Source organism: Leopardus geoffroyi, chromosome B4 (assembly GCF_018350155.1).
Source record: "Leopardus geoffroyi isolate Oge1 chromosome B4, O.geoffroyi_Oge1_pat1.0, whole genome shotgun sequence".
NCBI lineage: Eukaryota > Metazoa > Chordata > Mammalia > Carnivora > Felidae > Leopardus > Leopardus geoffroyi.
In genome coordinates, this window is record NC_059341.1 from 61,954,259 (window position 1) to 61,979,827 (window position 25,569).

Here is a 25,569-nt window from a genome sequence, read left to right on the forward strand (position 1 = left end):
TTGCACTCTGGGGCACTCTTTTATCTAAATATATATTATATACATAAAATGTAGTATTAAATCACTCCTGTTAGTCTAAAAAATTAGGCTTAGCCTAAAATATGTTACATCATATCTTTGCTTGTAAAGAGCCTATTTTTATCTACCTGCTATATCAGGGTTGTTCGGGAATATAAACAGGAAAATAAGTGCTTTGAAGACAGTAAATCTCCAAATATATTTAATTTAAAAAAAACCATTGTCTCAGAAAACATTATGATATGAGCACATTGTCACCTTTAAAGTCAGAATGGCTAAAATTAACAATTCAGGAAACAACAGATGTTGGTGAGGATGCGGAGAAAGGGGAACGCTTTTGCACTCTTGGTGGGGATGCAAACTGGTACAGCCACTCTGGGGAACAGCATGGAGGTTCCTCAAAAAATTAAAAATAGAACTACCCTACCACCCAGCAATTGCACTACTAGGTATTTATCCAAATGGTACAAAAATGCTGACTCTTAGGGGAACATGAACGCCAATGTTTATAGCAGCACTATCAACAATAGCCAAAGTATGGGAAGAGCCCAACTGTCCATTGACAGATGTAGTGTAGATAGATAGATAGGTAGATAGATAATGGAATATTTACTGGGTGATCAACAAGAATGAAATCTTTGCTGTTTGCAACAATGTGGATGGAACTAGAATGTATTATGCTAAGTGAAATAAGTCAGTCAGAGAAAGACAATACCATATGATTTCGCTCATATATGTAATTTAAGAAACAAAACAGATGAACATAGGGGAAGGGAAGGAAAAGTAAGATAAAAACAGAGAGGGAGGCAAACCATTAGAGACTTTTAAATACAGACAACAAACTGAGGGTTACTGGAGGGGAGGTGGGTGGGCAATGAGCTAAATGGGTGATGGGCATTAAGGAGGGCACTTGTTGGGATGAGTACTGGGTGCTATATGTAAGTGATAAATCACAAATTCTATTCCTGAAACCATTATTACACTATTTGTTAACTAACTTGGATTTAAATTTAAAAAAAAAATCAGTGTACAGAACAGAAAGTATGTGACTCTTTTTTCTAGGATTTGGCCTATTTAAGTAAGAGTCTTGCTCTTATTTTTACAATACTGAAGGATCTTATAAAGTTTAATGTAATATTAGGGACAGAAAGAATTTTAGAGAGTTCAAAAAGCATTCTTTTTTTTTTTTTAGGTCTTATGTGTGAAAACATTTTAAATAATTTTTCATATTACTTACCCATTCTTCTGCTCTCTCAACTATTTCTAGTAGGTCCTTAACTTTTTCCTTGTACACATTTCTTGTTTGAAATTACCTACCTGCTGTGTGTTTTATGATTTAATCTATGCTGAAACACTGCTTTCACATCCAGAAAGTGGTTATAAAAACATTTTGTGTATAAGGTAATTATATTCTGTCTTATTCTAGATGTCATTTATGTTGGATGGGTAATAGATAATACAGAATTTTTTTATTTTTAATAAAAATTTTTTAATGTTTATGTTAGAGAGAGAGAGAGAGAGAGAGAGAGAGAGAGAGAGAGAGGGAATGAGTGGGGGAGGGGCAGAGAGAGAGGGAGACACAGAATCTGAAGCAGACTCCAGGCTCTGAGCTGTCAGCACAGAGCCTGATGCAGGGCTCGAACTCACAGACCGTGAGATCGTGACCTGGGCCGAAGTCGGATGCTCAACCAACTGAGCCACCCAGGCGCCCCCAGAATTCTTTTTGTAATCCAGATGTCTGTAACAATTATGGTTGGGATGTTGGATTAGGAGAATATATAAATAGGTTAATGACTCCTACTTCTTTATGAGCATCTTTCTATTAAAAACAATTGCCAATTAATGATTGAAGAGTCACAAAACAAGATATTCTATGCAATATGGCTTTCTATTTAATCTGGGAGATTTGTACTATCCATTTTTCTGTCTGTGTTGTCTTTTTTCATTTATTCATTACTTTGTTCAAGAAAGGGTTTAAAGTATTGGGATGTTTGCTGGTAGTGGTCTGTTTGGTTCAAATAAATTGGAAGGCTTTTAAAAAAATATTTATTTATTTATTCATTCATTCATTCATTTATTTAGAGACAGAGGCAGAGAGAGAATGAAAGAGAATGTGTGCAAGCAAGGGGAGAGGCAGGGGGAGGGGCAGAGAGAGAGAGAGAGAGAGGAGAGAGAGAGAGAATCCCAAGCAGGCGCCATGCTGTCAGCGTGCAGCCAAGCTTGAGCTCACAAAACTTTTGAGATCATGACCTGACCTGAAGTCAAGACTCAGATGCCTAACTGATTGAGCCACTCAGGTGCCCCAGGAAGGTTTTTATCCATTAAGCACTTGTGGGAATATTTGAGTATTATATATTGTGTGGACATGGTATTTGTATCATACATGGTTTACTCAGAGAAGCAGAACCAGTAGTAGATATATATCGAGAGATACATTGCAAGTATTGAAAGATAATTTTACACGATTGTGGGGACTGCTAGGCAAGTCTGAAATCCATTGGGTAGGCCATCAGGAAGGGCAAGTTCAAACTGTTAGGCACAGTTTGAAGCTGCAGCCCAAAGTGGAATTTCCTCAAGTAAAAAAACCTCAGCTCTGCTTTTGAGGCCTTTCAATAATTGAATCAGGTCCACGCATATTATCTAGTATGATCTCCCTTACTGAAAGCCAATGGATTATAGGCTTTAATCATACAAAATACCTTCACAGCAACACCTGGATTAGTGATGCATTGAAAAACTGGTGACTGTAGTCCATCCAAGTTGACGCATCAGAAGACAATCACATTATTCTTACTTTCTTTTGTGTATGTCTGTGTATCTATTGTAAATTTTATGATAATCATTTAATTTCCCCTTAGTTCTGCCATTAGAAAGTAGCTTTCAGTCAGGGTATTGTTTAGGAAGTAGCTAAAGTTATAATTAAAGAAACTATTTTAACCTAATCTGTTCATCTTATTTCTGTTATTGCAGTTTTGTAAGTTTCTCAAAACTGCTGTCTAATGCTGCTGAAAGGACATACTTTAGTTTGACTTCTACAATAGGATCCTGAATTTAATGTCAAAAATGAGATAATCTGTATGTATAGAAAGGAGTTGTAAATCTTTTAATTGAAAGATAAATTTTAAGAGGTAGCAGGAGGCTTCGTAATATAATTTAAAGGTAAAAATGTATATGTACCACAAGTAAGAGACAACTAAAACAATGAAAAATAACTATATTCAAAATATTTACAAAGAATAAAGTAAAGCCTTGCATGCTACCATTAGGTTGGTAAGTTTTTCTTACCTTTAATGGTTTTCATCATCCTGTTGATACCAAACAGTTTTTCTATTCCAAAATAAGTCTAAATAATATGACGTAAGGAGCATTCTGGAGTAGTGATGCTATTCGTCATAGAAGCTGAAATATGTGAAAGAATGCAAGTTGTAGAATCATTGATAATTTTGCTAATCTTACAAGATTATTCTGAATTGCCTATAACTCTAAAACTCCATTTTAGTTACAAAATATCATCTTTATTTTTTTATTTTTTACTTTTTATTTTTAAAAGTTTTTATTTTGGGGAGAGTGCAAGCAGGTAAGGGGCAGATAGAGGGGGACAGAGGATCTGAAGCGAGCTGTGTGCTGACAGGCTGACAGCAGCGAGCCCGATTTGGGGCTCGAATTTACAAGCGGTGAGATGATGACCTGAGCCAAAGTCAGACACTCAACTGACTGAAACACCCAGGAGCCCCTCATCTTTATTTTATTGCCATTTTTGCTTTAGATTTTTAACTTTAAAATATACATGGCATATTGTTTCATGAAAATTAATGTTTATATATTGGCAACGATATGTCTTTCTAGGGTGAAATAAGCTCTTTTTGTTGTATCCTGGCGGGGGGAACACTTTAGAGGCACATTTGAATAATCTTTTTTACAAGTAGTCAAGCTGCATGTTATTGTTTCAATTGTTTGTTTCTTGTCAAGATTACTATTGTTAATAGATTTAAGTCTCTAGTCTCTTTAGATTCATATAATCTTATAGGTTGCCCACTGTTTTCACTTGGATGTCTCTTAGACGTTCTAAATTAACATGTCCTTCTCTAAAGATACATCTTTTGAGTTACACCTTCTGGTTCTCTGCCCCCTGGGAACATGATGAAGTGGAATGCCATCCTTGTTACCAGGCAACAGGATAAAAAATGACCCTGATAAATAAGTTATGTCTTGTCTAGGGGCTCTGTGAATGAGCTGTATGCACTTGGCTGGAAGGCATAGTTTCGGACTTTCCTGAGTATGTTAATTTTTGTAACTAAACATGTCTATTTTGAGACCCTCATAGCAATGCCCATTAGGTTGTTTCAAGAGATTCTCACTCTTATGGAGCTTGTGGCTGACTTCCAAGCCAAAATGGGCTTCACCCTTGCCTATGAGGACCTTGTCTACTTGCACATGAGCTGGGACTTGGGTTGAGGGCAGAGGCTAAGCCTTTTTATTGCTGCTGGAACTTTTCTTGTGAAAGAAACTTTTGACGTTGCTTGGATGCTATGTTTCTGTCCTATGTATTACAAATGAGTCTGATGCCCCTTTATGGTCCAGGATAGTTTTAAGAGTCCAAGTGTCTAGGTGGAAATAAAAGACCCTCATGTGGGTATTACAAAGTCCAGATCTGAACTCTTCCTTTTCTGCCTTTTTTTCCAGCAGCAGGCTTTTCCATTTTAATTGTTGAAAACTGCATCCTTTCATTCACTTAATCAAAATGCTGGAGTCATCCTTGATTCTTCTTTTTCCTCTTCTGCACTACATCTGAATAACCAGGGAATCTTGTTGCCTATTCTTTCAAAATATATACAGTATTTTGTCAATTTTTAGAACTTCCACACTTATCATCCTGGTTTGGGTCACTATTATCTCTTGAGTGTTTTACTGAAAAAGCATACAAAACAGATCTTCTGCCCTTGCCCACAACAGTCTATTCTCAACATAGCTAATCCTGTAATACATAGGATCATCTCTACTAACAATTAAAGTGACTAATAGAAGTGCCCTAAAGGGTTTTGTTTTGTTTTGTTTTGTTTTGTTTTGGTGGTAGAAAATTTATTTCTGAGACAGGTATTTCTCTCAAAATTTTAGGGTATTTTCTAGGCACATATTTGCTGTTATATGTGGAATACTAATAAGCTTTGCTTTCTTGATAAAATTATACCACACTCATGATAGCTTTTGAGGATGCCTGATGCAAATTAGGTTTCCTGCACTCTTCTAACACTCCCTGTTTTTACCCTTTGTGATTATACCTTTTTGTACTTAATGTCTATCTATAGAAATAGCGATTATCAGTCAGTCTTTCTCCATCTCCACAAGTATGGCCAAGCTTTACTTAGTTTTTTTGAATTGTGTAATCTGGGACAAAAGCACACTTTTATGCATGGTCAACAATGAGGATTAAATAAAAGTAGGTTTATTCTGAAATGATATGTTTGTTTGTTTTTTTCTCTTCTCGTCTCTGTTTTTTCTTTTCTTCTCTTTTCTTTTCTTTTCTTTTCTTTTCTTTTCTTTTCTTTTCTTTTCTTTTCTTTTCTTTTCTTTTCTTTTCTTTTCCTCCTTTCTTTTGCCTGGACTTCATACTACTCCCTGTGAAATAGCAAATACTGTTTCTTCCTGTAAATAGCCTCTAATGAAGCAAAATTTTTAATCTCTGAAATATAACTGTTTTCATAAACTTGAAAAGTTTCATGGAATGTTCACCCAAATGGTATTATCTTATGGAGGTAGGGAAAGAACTGCTATTAGGAATCAGGAAAGGTCCATTATAATCTTCATCTGTTACTGTTTAGCAGGATAATTTAGGCAAGTCACTTGAATTTTTTTAGTTCTCATTAACTGTAAAATGTAAAATTTCTTATATATGCTGTCTTGGTTACAGGTACTAGGATGTTGTATCAACATGTGAATTTTGGCACACTTTCTTGAAAGAATCCTCAGAGATGGGCACATCTTTTTTCATTAAATTTGCCTCTGTTCAAAGTTGGGAACTGGTTCTTGCTGAGTATATATATAAATACATATATTTGTATATTTGGTTGTATATTTGTCAGTATATTGAGAGCAGATTCATTTTTCAGAGATAGACGAAGCATATTAAGCTTAAATATAGAACCAGAATGCCAATTTATTAATTTACAATGAGAAATTTCTCTGCCAGATAATGGAATATTCCATTCTCTACCTATAGGCAGAACAAATGGTAACCAGATTGTGATCAAAAGGTGTGTGGTGAACATGGAATTAGAATAAATAAATTGAATTTAATGACTTATGGTGAGAGCATGTTTCTTTCACATTATAGAAGTGGATTTGCCAAGAGGACTGGAATAACTTAAAATGTTGGCTTAAGTGTCCTTTTCCCTGGATAATACTTGGATGAACTCTGCCAGTATTTGTCTATATATCTTTCCTTTTATTTAAGTTTGTGTAGCTGATCAACCATTCTTCTATCTGGTTGCTTGTATTTTTTATTTAAATATATTGGATAAATTAATATTTTATATTTCACTCTTTTTGCCTTTGGAATGGTTCTCTTTTATTTAGGAAACTTTGCATACCTATATGATTTGATCACCTATGTGATGATTCTTCTTGATAACTTTAGTTTTTAAAGCAATTCTCCAGTCATTATATTATTTGATTGTCATAATTTTTTAAAATGTTTGTTTGTTTAGAGAGGATGTGCACATGTGCGCACACATGGGGAAGGGACAGAGAGAGAGAGAGAGGGAGAGAGAATCCCAAGCAGGCCCCATGCTGTCAGCACAGAGCCTATAACGGCTCAATCTCATGAACTGTGAGATCATGACCTGAGCCAAAATCAAGAGTCAGATATTTAACTGACTGAGCCACCCAGGTGCCCCAGAGTTTTTCTTTTTCTAAACTATACCCTTCATAAACCATAAATTAAGCTTTCATCAAGTCAGTGTTAGACAATTGTGTTTTATTTTTTGTTAATTACAGATGGAAGACCATATTACAGTTAACTATCACTACTTTTGGTGAGTTAAATACTGAATATTCTAAACCTTAGACTGATATATCCCTTAAATGAACAATTCATAAGGCTTTGCACCAATTCCATGAGTTTGTAAGTATATGTTTTTTTAGCATTTGTATTTCTTACTAAAATTTCCATTTTTGGGTGGTGCCTTGGGTGGCTCAGTCGGTTGGGCGTCTGACTTTGGCTCAGGTCACGATCTCATGGTTTGTGGGTTCGAGCCTCATGTTGGGCTCTGTGCTGACAGATCAGAGCCTGGAGCCTGCTTCGGATTCTGTGTCTCGCTCTCTCTCTTCCCCTCCCCCAGTCACACTGTCTCTCTCTAAAAAATAAACATTAAAAAAATTTTTTTTTAATTTTCACTTTTTTGCTTAAGTCTTCTATGCTTATCAACAAGCATAACTTTGGTACTTAATTGGACTCTGTGACAGACATTCCTTAGGTGAAGGCATTTGCCTCTTGTTTATTTTTATTTTGAGATGTAAGCCGTTTTCAGTTTATTTCAGTTTATGTTTCATTAATTTTAATGAATATAATGACAATAGATCTTAAAATAACATTTCTTCTGCATTTGGACATACACAATTTCTTGGAGGAAAAGCTGAGAGTTTAGGTGTCTAATAGCTGCTGTTGCTTTAAACTTGTTGGAAAGGGGATATAGACACCCAGTAGAGTTAAGAAGTTTATGATAATGTAGTAGGCCCAAATTTTGCTTTAGAGAAGGCTGGTCTGCTGTTGTTGAAAACTGTTAGGACTATAACGTTTATAAAAGCTACATACATGTTTTATATACACAGTCATTAGATGCTGGCTAACTTTGATGGGGATACTTAAATATAGCACTCTATTGGGTAGTATAGATGCTTCAGACTTAAATGTGGGCAAAATACTGCAAAACTCTAAAGTGAACAGTTTCATTTGTTTTTAAAACTTTTTTTTAATGTGTTTGTTTTTTTTTTCTTTTGTTTTTGAGAGACAGAGAGAGACAGAGTGCGAGCAGGGCAGGGGCAGAGAGAGAGGGAGACACAGAATCCGAAGCAGGCTCCAGGCCCCAAGCTGTCAGCACAGTCTGACACGGGCTTGAACCCATGAACTGCAAGATCATGACCTAAGCTTAAATGAGACGCTTAACCCACTGAGCCACCCAGGCGCCCCGTGAACAGTTTTATTTGTATACAATGATGCTCATTCTTTGAAAAGTCTGAAGTTATTATGAGACTATTTATTTCACTTTAGGAGGCTGAGTTAGCTTCTGACAAATAAGAATTTCTTTTTGTGATCTACTGTTACTTGTCAGTATGTTGCAATGAAGTTTGTTTATATTTCTGTTTTATGATTTAGGTAACAAGAAAAGAAAAATATTTTAATTTTAAGGCACATAGTGATTAAGTCAAAAGTATTAATATACATTATAAAAAGATTTAGAGCAAGAATATCATGGGCATATAGGAAGAAAATTGTGAGAATAGTAGTTCTTTTCAGAGAATCAGAGAAGAAATCTGCAATTGAAGAAAAAAAGTACACATAGAATTGAAAATATCTCCACAGCTTAAAGAGAATAGAAATTGTGGCAAGCTTTACATTGAAGGCTTAACGAAAGAGAGGAAAGAAGAAGTAATTGAGACTTGCATTTTGCTAATATTCCCATACTATAACTACATTTCCTTTACCATTTGAGTAACTGGAAGGGTGGATGTGAACTTTAAACTAGTTTTGTTTTCCATTATTTTGTTTTCTGTTGGGAATAGGATATGGTTAAGAATTTGAGAACTGCTGCTTTTACTTTATTCTTTTAATTGACATTTATAAATTACTGCATATGTGCTATTCAGGCATGTTTTTCTTTTTAGACTTTGAATAACAGAACAGTAACTTCTGTTGTTGTTATCATTTAAATATACATTTCATTGAGAACATTAGTTTTGTTAAATACTTAAGTTTTTATCTCTCTTTTTTTTTTTCAACTTTATGCTTTTACTATTAGGTGGTCTATATTTTGATTCCTTGTCTTGTATTTCTCATTGTTTACATCCTAAATGTGCTCGCACACACATACACTTGTGTGCATGCACATACATACACAAATGGCAAAGATCTACATGATTTTAATTAAAAAAATTTTTTTAATCTTTATTTTTGAGAGAGAGAGAGAGACAGAGTGTGAGTGGGGCAGGGGCACAGAGAGAGGGAGACACAGAATCTGAAGCAGGCTCCAGGCTCTGAGCTGTTAACACAGAGCCTGACGCGGGGCTTGAACTCACAAACGGTGAGATCATGACCTGAGCTGAAGTTGAATGCCCAATCAACTGAGCCACCCAGATGCCCCGTAATTTTTTTTTTAATCATTATAGAAAGAAGGGTGTGAGCTTTGGAGTCAAACAGACGTGTATTCTGATCTAGCTGTGAGATCTTGGACATAATAAATAAACTTTGAATCTTAGGTTCTTCATTTATAAAATTGTAGTTTTGGTAAGGATCGAATTGGTTGACACACAATATTTCTTACAATGCCTGGTGCAGACTCTATACTCAGTCAGGGGCAGTTCTCTCCCCCTTTATTTCACTTGGCTTAACTGAAATTTGAGCTATTCTTTTTTGGTCATAAAGAAAAAAACTTTTCAAATGAAAACTATGCATTGTTAACACTGAGCAGAGGTCTCAGGGTTATCTGATTTTATCCCTGTTTACCGACTTTGAGCTATTTTACATTTTATAGTTTTCTGTAAGTTATATGTAATCGATAGACATGTAAATTCTGTGATGTCTAATAGAGTTTTGATCGACTTCCTTCTCTCCTTTGGGGAAAAAAAATTCATGTCCATTGCTATTCATTTCAATATTCCTTAATCATCATGAATTTGTGCTATTTTGGATTTTCCTTTGACTGATTATAACATTTCCTTGGTTCCCTCGTTGTTGGAATAGAATAAAATCTTTCCTGTGTATTCCCTTTATATCTCTGAGTCAAATTTTACCCTGTGTTGGGACAATTACCCTTTTATGTTATATTTAAAATATTTAATATGTAAAATATTTCCAAGAAATATCTAAATAAATTCTCAAGAGTAAAATTGGTTTATTAAACACCAATTATGTGTAACACATTAGCATTTTATGCTAACCAGTTAGCATACTAACCAGTTAGTACTTTAGATAAGGATTTATTTGTTTATTTTCATTATTTCAATACTGATGAGATATTCTTGGGGTAAATTTTCCAAAGTAAAAGGTTGCAGATCTTTCATTGTCTTGATAGTAATGGTAACTCTGCAATTGTAGTTTGAATAAGTGAATAGGTAATAAAGGAGTCACAAAAAGAGCACAAGCACTTTTTTCCCTTAACTACCTCATCATGTTGTAATGAGTTAAAAAAACTATGTATGTATATGTATAATTGACATATTATATTCATTTCAGGTGTACAACATAATACTTTGATATTTGTATACAAGTATACTTTGAAGATATTGTGGGTTCAGTTCCATACCACCACAATAAAGTGAATATTGCAATAATGAGAGTCAAATGATTTTTTTGGTTTCCCAGTGCATATAAAACTTATGTTTATATTATACTTTATCTCTATTAAGTGTGCTGTAACCTTATGTCTTTAAAAAAGTACATACTTTAATTAAAAATCTTTTTTTAATGTTTATTTATTTATCTTGAGAGGGAGAGTGAGAATGTGTGCAGGAGCAAGGGAGGGACAGAGAAGGAGAGAGAGCCCCAAGCAGGCTTGAAGCTGACAGCCTCCCCCCAACTTCCATGCGGGGCTCAGCCTCACTAACTGTGAGATCATGACCTGAGCTGAAATCAGGAGTAGGATGCTTAACCAACTGAGCCACTCGGTGCCCCAACTGAAAAATCTTTATTGCTAAAAAAATGCTAACTATCATGTGAGCTTTCAGCTAGCCATATGTAACCTTTTTGCTGGTAGGGAAGGTTTTGCCTCAGTGTTCATCACTGATGATTGATCAGGGTGGTATTTGCTGCAGGTTGGGATGGCTGTGGCAATTTCTTAAGATAATAAAAAAGTTTGCTACATCTATTGACTCGTCATTTTGTGAACGAATTCTTTGTAGCATATGATGCCATTTGATAGCATTTTACCCACACAACTTTTTTCAGAATTAGAGTCAGTCCTCTCAAACCCTTCCACAGCTTTATCAGCTAAATTGATGTAATGTGTTAAATCCTTCTTATCATTTCAACAACCTATACAGCATTTCACCAGGAGTAAATTCCATTTCAAAAAAACACTTTCTGGGGCGCCTGGGTGGCTCAGTCGGTTAAGCGTCCGACTTCAGCTCAGGTCACGATCTCACTGTCCGGGAGTTCAAGCCCCACGTCGGGCTCTGGGCTGATGGCTCAGAGCCTGGAGTCTGCTTCCGATTCTGTGTCTCCCTCTCTCTCTGCCCCTTCCCTGTTCATGCTCTGTCTCTCTCTGTCTCAAAAATAAATAAACGTTAAAAAAAAAACCACTTTCTGTGCTCATCAGTAAGAAGCAACTCCTCATCTGTTACAGTTTTGTCATGAGATTGCACAAATGCAGTCACATCTTCAGACTCCAGTTCTAATTCTAGCTCTCTTCCTATTTCTACCACACCTGCAATTACTTCCTCCACTGAAATATTTAACCCCTCAAAAGTCATCCATGAAGGTTAGAATCCATTTCTCCCAAACTCCTGTTCATATTGATATTTTGATCTCTGTCCATGAATTACAAGTATTGTTAATGACAACTAGAATGGTGAATCATTTCCAGAAGGTTTTCAATTAACTTTGCCCAGATCCATCAGAGGAACCACTGCTTACAGCAGCTGTAGCTTTATGCAATGTATTTCTTAAATAATAAGACTTGAAAGTCAAAATTATTCCTTGATCCGTGGGCTGCAGAATGGATGTTGTTGGCAGGCATGAATACAGCATGAATCTCAATTTACACGTCTATCAGAGCTCTTGGGTGACTAGGTACATTGTCAGTTAGCAGTAATATTTTGAAATGAATCTTTTTTTCTGAGCGTAGGTCTTAACGGGGTTCTAAATATTTAGTAAACCATGTTGTAAACAGATGTGCTGTCATCCAAGCTTTGTTGTTCCATTGATAGAATGTAGGAGAGTAGATTTAGCATAATTCTTAAGGCCCTAGGGTTTTTGGAATGCTAACTGGGCATTGGTTTTAACTTAAAGTTACCAGTTGGATTAGCCACTAACAAAGAGAATCAGCCTGTCCTTTGAAGCTTTGAAGCCTGGCATGGACTTCTCTCTAGCCATGAAAGTCCTAGGTGGCATCCTCTTAAAATAGAGGAGTAGATGCTGTTGCATGTACAATGAAAATCTGTTGTTTGATGTAACCACCTTGATTAATTATCTTAGCAAGTCTTCTGGATAATTTGTTGCAGCTTCTACATCAACACTTGCTGCTTTACCTTGCATTTTTATTTTACAGAGATGGCTCCTTTTCTGAAACCTCATGAACCGACCTCTGCTAGCTTCATACTTGTCTTCTGCAGCTTTTTCACTTCTCTCATCCTTCATAGAATTGAATAGTTAGGGCCTTGCTCTGGATTAGGCTTTGGCTTAAGGGAATGTTATGATTGGTTTGATCTTCTTTCCACACCACTAAAACTTTTTCCATTTCGGCAACAAGGATGTTTTGCTTTCTTATCATTTGTGTGTTTGCTGGTGTAACAATTTCCGTCAAGAAAATTTTCCTTTGCATTTACAAATTGGTTAATCATTTGGTACAAGAGTCCTAGCTTTCAGCCTGCCTCAGCTTTTGACATGCTTTCCTAACTAGGCTTAATCATTTTTAGCTTTCTATTTAAGGTGAGAGATGTACAACCGTTCCTTTCACTTGAACACTTAGAGGCCATTGTGAGGTTATTAATTAGTCTGATTTCAGTATTGTTGTGTCTCAGGGAATAGGGAGGCCTGAGGAGAGGGAAAAGGATGAGGAAATGGCTGGTTGGTGAAGCAGAACAGACAACGTTTATTGATTAACTTTGCTGTCTTATATGGGCATGATTTGTGATGCTCCAAAACAATTACAGTAGTTAACATTAAGATCAGTGACCACAGATCATCATAACAAATATAATAATGACAAAGTTTAGACGTTTTGAGAATTACCAGAATGTATCACAGAGACATGCAGTGAGGAAATGCTGTTGGAAAAATGTCATTGATAGACCTGCTTGATGCAGTGTGGCCATGAACCTTAAACTTGTAAAAAATGCAGTATCAGCAAAATGGAATAACGCGAACTCAATAAAATGAGGTACGCCTGAATATTGCAACATGATCACTACAATACTTCTAGTGAACGTCCACATGTGATTACTTACTTTTTTTTACGTATGAATATTTTTTAAGATCTGTTAGCAACTTTCAAATATGCAATTCAGTATTATTAACTTTAGTCACTATGCTGTACATGACATTCCTATGACTTATCTCTCCAATTTTTATTTCTTGTCTTTTTGGTAATAGCCATTCTAGTATTACTGTTCCTTCGAGGTGTGGGGTGATATGTCACTGTGGTTTTCATTTGCATTTTCCATGTGATTAGTAATGTTGAGTACCTTTCATCTACCTTTTGGGCATCTGTATATTTCCTTTGGAAAAATGTATGTCTATTTAGATTCTCTGTCCATTTTAAAATGGGATTGTTTGTTTTTTTGCTGTTGAGTTGTATGAATTCTTGATAATTTTTGGATATTACCCCTTATCAGATATATGATTTACAAATGTCTTCTCCCATTCGGTAGGTTGCTCTGTCATTTTGTTTATGGTTTTTTTTTGATGTACAGAAGCTTTTAGTTTAATGTAGTCTCACTTGTTTATTTTTGCTTGCCTTTGCTTTTGGTTTCTACAAGAAGTTCGTAAGGACCCAGCTTCCACAGACTGGGAAGTCAAAAACTGCCTCAACAAATCAGTTTAACATACTGCTTTAACTTAAGTTGTGATACATGTTTTTTCCTCCTCTTTGGAAATTGCTTAGAATTTGCCTATGTTGGGTCACTTTTGTGTGAGCGAGAGTTGAAAGATTACAAATCTCAGATAGTAAGTTGGCTTAAAGATATATTTATGGTTCTGAGATATTTCTCCTATAATTTTCAAAATTATTAGAGTCATTAGATACTACTGTCTGCATTTTATTAGTTTCTTTTTTTTTTTTTTTTTTGGTTGCTATGGCATTTTCTTCCTACTATGATAATGAAGAAATAGTGGGGATTTAAGTAGATTATTTTTTAATTTCCCTGTTCAAAAAGCTCTATTATATGATATGAATTTGTGTTGACCATTCTAGTGATGGATTTTGAAGACTCTATTTCTGTATGTCTCTTTTATGAATTGAAACATAGTTTTTTAGTCATGTGCATAATTCAAAAAACTTCTCATTATAATTTGTAGTGTATGGTGTTGCTAAACTGCTTTTAGGAACACACCATTATTCCTCAAAGAGGCAAGAAGAGGTGGAGCCTGTATTTACAGAATACTCTGGAGAGTAGTTAAAAATAACTATATTGGTAGAAATTTCATGAATTTTGTAATCCCTCTTTTATTAAGAAAGTGACTGAATCTATTCCTTGTGTTCTTGTGTCTTAGCCTTTTAAAAGCTATTATATATTTCTCCTTAAGTCTCTAATCTAGATATCCTAGGTAATATCTTCACATCCATTAAATAGTAAATCAAGGGGCATTTCTTGAAGGGAACCTTCTTGGATATAAGTAACACTTTTCTAAACACTGTTTTCTGCCACTTAAAATAAAAAAACCTATCCACTTATTTTATATTTACTAACAAACCTTCATATTATTATTATTATTATAGATAGTCCTCAGTTTTTGCATATTTTTTGTTTTCTGTAACTGAGTGATTTCCTTACATGAGTGAAGTTCAAAGTCTCAGCAGTGAGCTCTGAACCCGAAGAATGGGTTCATGCATAGACCTGATAATAAATTAGGGTATCAGAGGATTTCAGGGAGATGGCAGTTTGTGTAAGGTAATCACCAGCCTCTGTGAAGTGAAAGTGTGCTGAAAAAGAGGAGCCTCGATTGGATGAAAGAATGTCTGGGGGTGCCTGGCCTGGGTAGCTCAGTCAGTTGGGCGGTCGACTGCATCTCAGGTCATCATCTTGTGGTCTGTGAGTTCAAACCCCGCATCGGGCTCTGTGCTGACAGCTCAGAGCCTGGAGCCTGCTTCAGATTCAGGGTCTTCCTCTCTCTCTGCCCTGCCCCTGCTTGTGCACGCACTCTCTCTCTCTCTCTCTCTCTCAAAAATAAATAAACTTAAAAAAATTTAAAAAATAGAATGTCTGAATGAAAAAGTCCAAAATTATTTTTTAAGTTAAAAGTTGTAAAAACGATTACCATTTTGTTCACGTTCTCTTTGTGAATTATTAACCATTAGCGGAGATCAACAGATTTCTTTGGGCACAGTTAAGAGTGCATGAGAGCATTTACACCTGTTTCTTGTTTAGATTTTACAAGAGTTATTATGCTTATGTAAACAAAACAGAGTTGACCACAGGCGGAATTACTGGAAAAAAATTGCATACTATTTGGAAACTTGGTCTTCCTTTGCTTATGCGGTGTTCTGACGTAGTGGGCTTTTTTTTTGTATTTTAGAAGAGGTCTGTTAATGAAAAATGATATGCCCGATGACTTTGCTGATTACCATTACAAAGTGAAAGATGAAGATGTGCCATTCATTGCACTTTTGATTAGCTTTATAGCTGTAATGAGTATATGCTGACCTTGTATTCTCTGTCTTAGAAAACCAAGGATTTCACATTTGAAATGAAGCAAATTGTGTCTGTACTCTTTCTTGCTTAAGATTTAAAAGCAATCAAACAAAATACCCAAAGAAGCAAGATTTTGTATATTTTCACTTCTTAAAAAAATTTGGCCGAGTTTTTATGTAGATGATGTTGCTGCTGGTTATACTTGATCTTATAAAGATTTTTAACATGAAGACTGACACCAGTCAGCTTTTTAATAGACCAAAGAATACTGTAGCAGTTTGAAACTTTAACAGCTGTATATTTCTGGCTAGGTGAGAAGATAATTATATTTTACATATTGGAATTTGTAATTTTCTAAGCAGACATGTGAAATGTGTACCATCATTATTATTACATTTTTTTTAATGTTTATTTTTGAGAGAAAGAGAGTGAGACACATTGTGAGCGGGGGAGGGGCAGAGAGAGAGGGAGACACAGAATTTGAAGCAGGCGGAGACTCTGAGCCGTCAGAGCCTGATGTGGGGCTTGAACTCACGAACCATGAGATCATCACCTAAGCCAAAGTCGGATACTTAACCGACTGAGCCACCCAGGTGCCCCATCATTATTATTGAATAATATTTTAGTCTCTCTCTGTATATGGACAGTATTTACCAATGTAGCTTTTTTTTAGGGTAAATTACTGCCATTGGATGGTCACCTAAAATGCAGGGAAAATGTGTGAATTATAGCACAGTGAAAAACTTAGAGGCTTAACTGAACATATCTAGTTTCCACTTAGAGAGTAATGCATTTATATGTTCTCTTTCCATGGCACTACCCATTTGTTTTCTCATTTTATTTTTAAAGTAGGATGTGGATTATGACATATTCAGTAAACATTCATATTATTCAGTTAAACAAATGCCTAAAACTTCCACTAATACCTCATAAGTTGAAAGCATATGTAAATTCTAGGCATTTGAGTTTCAACTTCTTTTGTCTCTGGAATAAATATTGTGATTAGCAGGATGCCACTTAGGCTTGCGCCTTCAAATCTTGTGTTTACTAGTCTGTTGCTGATTCTTGACATCTTTTCAGAAAAGCATAATTTATTTGAGTGAACTAATTCATCCCTATTTATCTTTAGTTTGAATTAGAGTTTCTTCCTATCTTACCCAGAGCAAGTTTTGATCAGTGGGATAACATAGCTCATGAGGGTACTACAACCAGGAAGGGCACTGAAACAAGAAGTCTTCAGAATTAAATTTTTAGGTATATGTACTTATTTTTTTCTGGGTTATATTTGAAAATTACACTCATGAATCTGCCATTTAATTTAAGAACTAGAATATTACCAATTCTAGTACTCTTCTGTCTTTTCCCTATGCCTTCCTCCAAAGGGAACTGCTGTCTTAAATTTTGTGTTATGTTTTCCTTACTTTTGTAAATATATTGTTTATTGTATATGTATGTGTATCTCTAAAGAGTTTTGTTTGTTTATGTGCCTTATAAAAATAGGTCAATACTGTGTAAACTCCCTGTGATTTACATTTTTCCGCCCAAATTTATGTTTCTAAGACTCCTCCGTGTTGTTGCATATACCTATAGTTTCCTTATGTTCACTGATGTAAAAACTCTAATGTATGATTATGCCACAGCTGATTTAGCTGTTCAACTGTCAGTAGGTATTTTGGCTGTTCTCACTTACTTGCTATTATGAAGAGTATTGCTGGGGGGGTATTCCGATACTTGTTTTCCATGATATCAAGTCTTTATTTAGCAGTTCTGCACAGGCAAGACTTTTGTTTAGACTAGGTAGTTTTTTCCCTTACGAGCAATTCTTCAGATCTCTTATTTTCTATTGTATAATTTCTCTTTTTGCTCTTTCCTGTTTTTATTTTGACTTACAGAAAAGCAGTAAGAAATGAAGAAAAGATTCCCGTACATCCTTCATCAATTTTCTTTAGATATTAACATATTACCATATTTGCTTTATTTTTATTCTTTTTCTTCCTTCCTTCTCGTTCTCTTATTTTTTCTTCCTCTTCTCAATATTTAGCATTGTTTTTGTTCTTATGCCTAGGACATATAGTCAAAATACCATGTCCCAAATTAATTTGGGTTAGTTCTTGACCTCCCCCCCTCCCCCTCCCACACTTTGTGGTGTGATAAGATTATTCATTTGAAATATGGTTTAGTTCATTTATTACTCTTTGTATTTTATTTTAGGATTCAATCCCTTTATTCCCCTGCTTGTTGATTTTAGTGTTATTTTACTATGTTTACTAGTGAAACATTAACATGGTTTCAAAAGTCAGAACCATATTAAAAAAGCACACTGATAGACAAGGTATTTCCACCATCCCTTTCTTCTGTTTTTCCACTTCATATCACCTGTCTCGCACCCAGCAGTCTCATTACTTTTGGCTTTATTCTCTTCCCTGTGTTTCTTTTATGACAAATGAGTAGGTGCATGCGTCTGCGTCTTTTCATGTATTTAAGGACTGTTTGTGTATTTTCTTTTTGGTGACTTGTCTGTTCACATTTTTGCCCAGTATTCTATAGGCTGTTTTTTCCCTAATTTTTTTCCTCTTAAGTTTTAAGTGTTTTTAATATATATTAGGAATATTATTCCTTATCTGTGATACATATTATTCATCTTTTTGTTTATTAGCTTTTAACAATTTTATTGAAGTTAAGTTTTGATACCTACAAAGTTTTTATATATTTATTCTCTAGTCACATTTGTTAATTTTTTCTTTTATTGTATCTGGAATTAAGTTCTAGTTAAAAAGCCCATTAGTACATGCAAGGTAAAGAGGAACTCACTCATATTTCTCTTAATATTTATATGGTCTCAATTTTTAAGTATTTGGAGTTCTGATCAACTTAGAGTTTACTTTTTTGTCTATAGTGTGAAGTATGAGTCTAATTTTATCTCTTCCCAATGGCTAATCAGTTGTCCTTGCACTGTCTATCTTTGCCTTAGTGATTTGAAATGCCATTTTTATCACGTATCTAAGTTTTACACATACATGGGTCCATTTCTGGACTTTCTGGTGTATTCTTTTGGTCTGTTTATTGCTGCACCAAAACAACACACTGTTTTATTTATAAAGGGTTTATCGTATGTGTTCATATAATTTAAAATACAGTGTGTCTTAAGGTCTGTACTATGTTTTAGTATAGTTTAATTTGGTATATTATAATGAGGGGGTAGTATCTTCCTTACACTTTTGCATGTTTAGTATTTTCCTGCCCATTTTTGCATTTTTACTTTTCTATGTGACCTTTAATATCCATTTGTCTAGCTCATTTATAAAAAAGCCTATTGATGCTTTTATTGGAATTATATTAGGACTGTTAATTAACTAAGGGAGAATTGACATCTTTGTGATGTTTAGTTGCCCTATCCAGTTCTAGGATGTCTTTTCCTTTTTTCAGGTCTACCTTTGAGTCTTTCAGAAGTGTTTTAAAATTTTCCTCAGATTTCATGTTAAATTTGTAACTAAGTACTTTATCTTCTTTGTTGTTATGGAAGATAGTATTCTTTACCATTATATACTCTAAATAGTTATTGTTTTTACAGGTGATTGCTATTTCTGTTTAAGTTTATATCCTGCTACTTTATTGAATGTGTGTATTGCTTTAGTTAGTAGGAACATGAAATAGTTTTCTTCCTTTTCCTGTTTTTATACTTATGTTTAATTTGTCTTTTTTGTCTGCACTGGCCTGTCCCTTTAGAGGAATGTTCCATGGTGTGGAGGTAGTAGTCATCCTTGTTTTGTTCCTGTTCATTTAGGAAACAACTTTGGTTTTTTTCCATTAATTAACATGCTGATTTTAGGACTAAGGTCTATATCATGTTAAGAAAGTGTTCATCAGTTCCTATTTTCTTGAGTGTTTTTAACAGATACGGGTATTCAGTTTTATCAGAAGCGTTTTCAGAGGCTTGGCAATAATCATGTCATTTTTATCTTCAAATCTGTTAATATGGAGTATTTTGTTAATGAATTCCTTAATAGTGAACCAGCCTTGCATTACTGGAATGAATCTAACTTGTTCATTGCATATCATTTTCTCGATATGGTATTGGATTCTTTTTACTAATATTTTACTTATAACTTTACCTCATTGTAAGTGATACTCTAAAAATCTCTAATTATTCTTTTTTTGTACTGTCTTTATCAAGCTTAGCTTTCAATGTTACATTAATGTTACATAACGCTAATGACATTTTCCTTTATTTTCAACGTTCAGTAACAATTTTAGAGCATTAGGATTATTCATTTTTTGAATTTTTGATAGAAATTTTCTTGAAGTGCTTTATCAGTGGGGTTGTTGCCTGATAGCTTTATTTTTTTTCCAAAAGAAGTTGATCTATTTTTAAGTGGTTTTTTTTTTTCAAGCTTTAATCAGAACAACTTTTATAAGCTACATTTTTGTGGAGAATTGATGATTTTATTTAAGTTTTCAAATTAGTTTACTTAGAAGCCTGCAGAGGAGTTTTAGTATTAAAAAAATTCTTCTGCTTTAATTATTTCCCCTTGTCATTTAATTTGTATATTTGTACCTTCCCCCTCTTATTTAAAAAAATTTTTTTTAATGTTTATTTTTGAGAGAAAGAGAGCATGCAAGAGAGAGCGGGATGGGGCAGAGAGAGAGGGAGACAGAGGATCCAAAGTGGGCTCTGCGCTGATAGCAGCAAGCCTGATGTGGGGCTCGAACTCACAAACTGAGATCGTGACCTGAGCTGAAGTCCAGCGCTTAACCGACTGAGCCACCTAGACACCCCTCTCTCTTTTATTTTGAATAAGTTAGCTACTATTTTGTTTTTTTTTTTTTTTTTTAGAAATTCGGGGATTTTGTTAATAAGATTTACTTTCTTAGTCTACTTCAGTATCTGTATTATCTTTGTTTTCTTTATTATGCTTTTTGAATTTTCTATTTTAGTTTGTGAGCTAGGCATTTAATTCATTAAATTTTTTAATTGATTAAAGTGTTCAATACTTAGATTTTTTCCTAATCATTGCTTTAAATGTATTCCATAGATTATATATAATGTTTTGATTAAAATTATTTCTTAGAAATTCTGTCATATGTTGATTGTGGGATATTTAAATTGTATTATGGTTGGGTGGTAATGGAGCAGGTGAAAAGAATCCTGGATAATCTTGTTTTGAATGTTGACAAATGATAATTTCAATGACAACTGCCATATACTGAATATTTACCATGTACCTATCCGGTACAATGAAGTGATTTATATACATCATCTAATTTAAACTGTATAGCTTTGTTTTGAGCTACATATTATTTCCCCATTTTCAGATGAAGAAATTATGACTTAGATGGGTTTAGGTAATTTGCCCAAGGCTGTGTAATGAGTAAATTGTTACTGTTTAAATTTATTTATTTTTTATTTATTCCATTTTTTTATTCCATTTTGTTATTTCCGTTTATTTTTTATTTATTATTATTTTTTAAAGTTTATTTATTTTGAGAGAGAGAGAGGACACGAGTAGGGTAGGGGCAGAGAGAGAGGGAGAGAGAGAATCCCAAGCAGGTTTGGCGCTGTCAGTGTAGAGCCCAATGCGAAGATTGAACTCATGAACCGTGAGATTATGACCTGAGCTGAAACCAAGTGTTAGATGCCTCACTGACTGAGCCACCCAGGGGCTCCAAATTTGAATCCATTTTTGACTCCACAGCTGTGGCTTTTACTTAGGTAGTATATTGTGAGGTCACAGAGGTATCGAACAGTATGGCATAATAAGAACTGTTAGTAGCACAGTGTGACTGGAGTGAGGTTGGCACTTAATGGTATCATTTCTGGCTTGGGCAAGTAGTTCTTTGAGGTGCTGTTAATTAAGATGGAAAGCACGAAGCAAAGCAGGTTTCTATAATATGATGGGTAAGTGTGACATACTACTAAGCAGCTAAATGGAACTGTCTGGTAGTTGGGTAAGTATATGGGACTGGAGGGCTGTAGGTGGTGTGTGCTGAGACATATGAATTTAGATATTATTAGCTTGTAGGTCATTATCTAAATAATAGGTTTTGAAAGTGGTAATAATAATGTGGACATTGGGAAGATCAGAGGGTGTAGGGAAGAGTGAAACTTAAGATTGAATGGAGAGGAGCACCTGGGTAGCTCAGTCAGTTGAGCGACCGACTTCGGCTCAGGTCATGATCTCATGGTTTGTGAGTTCAAGCCCCGCGTTGGGCTGTGCTGACAGCTCAGAGCCTGGAGCCTGCTAAGGATTCTAGGTCCCCCTCTCTCTCTGCCTCTCCCCCACTCATGCTCTTCTCTCTCTGTCTCAAAAATAAACATTAAAAAAAAAATTAAAAAAAAAAAAGATTGAATGGAGAAAGAGCCTGAAAAGGAAACAAGAACAAAATAGTCAAACTGTTCAGAGGAAATATAGGAGATGGTGGTATCGCAGGTGCCAAGGGAGGAAGTTCAGAAACAGGGAGGATCATGATAGCAAGTGCTCTGGAGAACTAAAGAAAGATCAAGTAAGAAGTGTTCATTTAACTTAATAGTAACTGAAAGGAAAATTATTATCTTAAATGATGGATCCAGTGGAGTCATGAGGGTTGGGGGAGGAAGAAAAAAAAATGGAGCAAATCATTTGGAGACAAGAAGTTTGGTTCTAAAGGGAAAGTGTGATAGGGTGGCGGTAGCTAGGGGAAAGTGTGAGGTTGAGGGTTCCTCCCTGCTCCTCTTCCTACTTTTCTCCCTCAGCCTCTCCCTTCCTCTTCCCCTTATGTATCTCTTTCCTTTCTTTTCCTTCTCCTCTCCCTCCCTTTATTCTACCCACTTTTCCTTCATGTTTTTCCTAATATGATATACTTGAACATATGTTACAGAGTGAGAATTTAACTTGGGACAATTTGACGTCTTAGATTATGGCTGTAAATATGAGTGACATAAAGAGATTTTAAAATGTTCAAGTATTAGATCAGAATGGTATTTTGAGAGTTTCTTGAACCCAGGGGGCTCCTGGGTGGCTCTGTCTATTAAGAGTCCAACTCTTCGTTTCGGCCCAGGTCATGATCCCACAGTTTCGTGAGTTGGAGCCCTGTGTTGGGCTTTGCGCTGGCAGCATGGAGCCTATTTGGGATTCAGTCTGTCTGTCTGTCTGTCTCTCTCTCTCTCTGTCCCTCCCCACTCCCCAACTGGTGCTTTCTCTGTCTTTCTCAAAATAAACTAAAAAAAAAAAAAAAAAAAAGACAAATTCCTTAAGTCTCCCCTTAAAAAAAAAAAAGTTTCTTGAATCCAGGATCATAGTCACATATACCCTTTATGCCCAGAAATAAATGTAATTGTCTGACAAATTTTAATGATCTTTGAAGTAGTAATGAAAATAATACCCGCACAGTGCTAAGTGTTTTACATACTTTAGTCAATTTAAGCCTTATCACCACCTCTTTGTCAGTTTTACAGACAAGAAAACTGAGGGAAGTTAAAGTTGCTAGTTGTTCTACACCTGCTACGGCAATATGATTCTAGAGTTTATGCTGTTAATCACAAGGCTGTATTCCCTCTCACTGTACTATAGTACTTATTTTCATGCCTTTAAAAACTCATTAGTAATATTTTTTGTTACAAATTATAATTCAGAATTAGAAGCTAAATGTTTTGACATTTTAGGGAAATCTGTTAGCATACCGAATAGTGAAGATTAGAAAAAAGAATTTCTGAAAAAGGTGTATCAAGTACAAGCATGAATTGAAATTCTGGTTTTCTGTATTTTAGTTAAAAGAGTGAAATGTGTGTGGGACAGGTAGAATCCCTTATACAGTATCTTAAAAATTCAGCATTATGACACAATAATAGCATAGATAATTGAATGATCCTATAGGGTACCAGTCAGAAATTGATATATTCTTTAGTTTTTAAATACCTAATGACCTTATAAATGTTTTTCCTCAGGGAAAAATGCAATTTCCATTGTGAGCTGCCTTCCAGAATTTATGGTAGAACTTCACTGACGTTGCCACTGATGCCAATGTGGAATAAAGGTCTTTATAATTTAGAATGTCAAAATGTATACATGGATTACTGTTAAAATTCATTTAGTTACTCTTCTTAAACTTGAAAACACATAATGCAAATACTTTTGAATTTTTAGAAGAACATTTGAAAATAAAGTAATATAATCTTTTTATTTTATCCTTATCAGTATTTTTGTCTTATTTCATCTTGGCAGTTAGCTTTCCTTTCATGACCTTTGTATTTGAACCTAATCACAATCTAGTAATGTTTTGTTGTCAAACTAATTTCAACATTACTTTTTTATAGAAGCAATTCAAATAGATTTTAATATGAAAATTCTTTTGCCTATTAGAAGTTAACACAGAGGCAGTTGGATCAGCTATTTTAAAGTAATGATTCCTCCTTTTAGGTCAGTTTATTGTAATAAATATTTAATTGATTTGACTTGCCAACTGGGTCATAGGGCCATTGCCTGCATGAATGCATCTGTCTTGCTCGCTGTTACCTTCTCAGTGCCCAATGCCTGTGACTAGTACGCACACTAGTGCTTTTTCTTAACTGAATGTAGATGGGTGATATATTTGAGTACTTTCAGTCAGAAATGCACTGCTTATGGTAGTGTATTATTATGTAAACACTAAGACACTATTACATTGTTTTATTGCCTAGGTCTCACATGGAAATGTCATGTTAAATTTAGAAATACTAGTTTTAGGTTTCAGAGAATGGTCCCTGAGGAATAGTCCTGGAATCTTCATTTTCAGTCTCATTGCTTTTACTTCCCTTATCCTTTCTCCTTTCCTTCCCTCTATTCTCTTTCTTCCTCTCAACCTATTCTTTCCTTTCTCTTTGACAATCCTTTATTTATTTATTCTCTAGTATCTGGAGTCCATCTTTCTCCAGCTTCTCCTGAGATTATACTGGACCATGACCACTCTTCTCCTTCAGTTGGCTGCCTGTCTTCGGAACCCATCATTTCATCACCAGAGAATACACACACAGATGACAGCATTGTCAGTCAAACTGTTCCTAAAGCACAGGTAAAGACAAGTGTATTTTGTACAAGAAGTTTGCATGTTTAAAAAATTGCTTGCTGGTTTTAAATGAGGCCTTTCTGATTTTTTTTTATTTACTTATTTTTCTGAAAGAAATATTTTTGTAGATATTTTGACTTGGAGGCTAATATCTAGAATTCCAAAAACTGAATAATATGTTTTGTGGCATAATTGCAAAGTATTTAAGTAGCTATAGTTACCAAAATACAGTTTTGAGTATATCATTTGTTAAAATTGGCTTAGCTTTGCATTTCAAATCTTGGACTTCAGAAGAAAACAATAATTACAAAAAAAATATTTCTCTGTTCAGGGAAGCTAACCCTGTGTTTTTAGATATTAGAATGTTCATTTCAATTTTAGAGTAGAAACCAAAAAGACAGTAGTCATGGGGTTTATTCATTCACATATTTATTGATCCAGGCATTGTTTTAGACGTTACAGTTAGTCCAGATTTCAAAAGTGAAGTACACAACCTTGAGTCACCTGTTATCTTTACTAGAGAGTGATGATCAAGTAGCAGTTATTGATAAATTTCAAATTCTGACTTACAATTTAAAATATATATAAATTCTGGATGTGTGTATAAATTTAAGGACTGGTGAGTGTCAGATGTGTTTATAGTTAATTGTATGCCTTCAAGCATAAGAAAACGTTTTAAATTTTTAGTGCTTTGCTTGCAAAATAATAAATGCTTTAGACTGTAAAGTTTAGAGACAGTTTATTTCTTAACTA

General features: G+C 34.8%; 1 protein-coding gene across 26 annotated transcripts in view; it reads left to right on the plus strand.

The window, feature by feature from the left end:
- CCDC91 (coiled-coil domain containing 91) overlaps nucleotides 1-25,569 on the plus strand; it is a 387,168-nt gene that overhangs the window by 100,955 nt on the left and 260,644 nt on the right. For 23 of the 26 annotated variants that reach the window (XR_006709146.1, XR_006709147.1, XR_006709148.1 and 20 more), the window contains one exon: nucleotides 24,662-24,822. Coding sequence is in view for 23 of the 26 variants with exons in the window: in XM_045465034.1 (XP_045320990.1) it covers nucleotides 24,662-24,822 (161 nt within the window). In the remaining 3 variants the exon portion in view is untranslated. Of the gene's footprint in view, nucleotides 1-21,550; nucleotides 21,695-21,726; nucleotides 21,745-23,719; nucleotides 23,809-24,661; nucleotides 24,823-25,569 lie in introns of those variants that run through there. The other 3 variants (XM_045465054.1, XM_045465056.1, XM_045465055.1) reach the window with 3 other exon arrangements.